General features: G+C 67.1%; 1 protein-coding gene across 1 annotated transcript in view; it reads left to right on the forward strand.

The window, feature by feature from the left end:
* The first annotated feature begins 289 nt into the window (after nt 1–289).
* Nucleotides 290–614, forward strand: part of LOC112115261 (serine protease 27-like) — a 2,029-nt gene continuing 1,704 nt past the window's right edge. Inside the window, exon 1 of the mRNA XM_026658295.1 lies at nt 290–432. Coding sequence (XP_026514080.1) covers nt 290–432 — 143 coding nt within the window. The remainder of the gene's footprint in view (nt 433–614) is intronic.

Consider the following 614-nt stretch of genomic DNA (forward strand, 5'->3'; position numbering starts at 1 on the left):
CTGCCATGCGGGCAGGGGACTGGACTCGATGACCTCTCGAGGTCCCTCCCAGTCCTAGAATCTATGAGCCAGGGCTGGGTCCTGGCTCGGTGTGTCTGGTGTAAATCCGGAGTGACACCAATGGAGCCAGGGCTGGGTTCTGAGCTCTCTGTGTCTGGGACCTGGCACAGGGCAGTTGCTGGAGGTGAGAGGCTGGTCCATACAGCCCATTACAGCTCCCCCCACCCCCCATCCCAGCCGGTCCCAACTCCCACCTGCTCTCTCCACAGTGTGCGGGCGCCAGGGCCCAATGAAGCGAATCGTGGGGGGTTCGGAGGCGCGGGACGGGGAGTGGCCCTGGCAGGTCAGCCTGAGACTCAACGGCACCCACCACTGCGGGGCGTCCCTCATCTCCCCACAGTGGGTGCTGACGGCAGCTCACTGCTTCAGAAAGTGAGTATCAGGGTGCCCCTCACTCCCGACCCGCAGCCCCTGCTCGCCCAGCCCTGGGCTCCCCCCACAGCTCTGCCGGTGCCCCTCACTCCCAGCCCGCGGTCCCTGATCGCCCAGCCTTGCCTCCCCCAGCTCTGCCGGTGCTCCTCACTCCCGACCCACAGCCCCTGCTCGCCCAGCCC

This window comes from Terrapene carolina, unplaced genomic scaffold (genome assembly GCF_002925995.2).
Source record: "Terrapene carolina triunguis isolate 2854851 unplaced genomic scaffold, T_m_triunguis-2.0 Scaffold423, whole genome shotgun sequence".
Lineage (NCBI taxonomy): Eukaryota > Metazoa > Chordata > Testudines > Emydidae > Terrapene > Terrapene triunguis.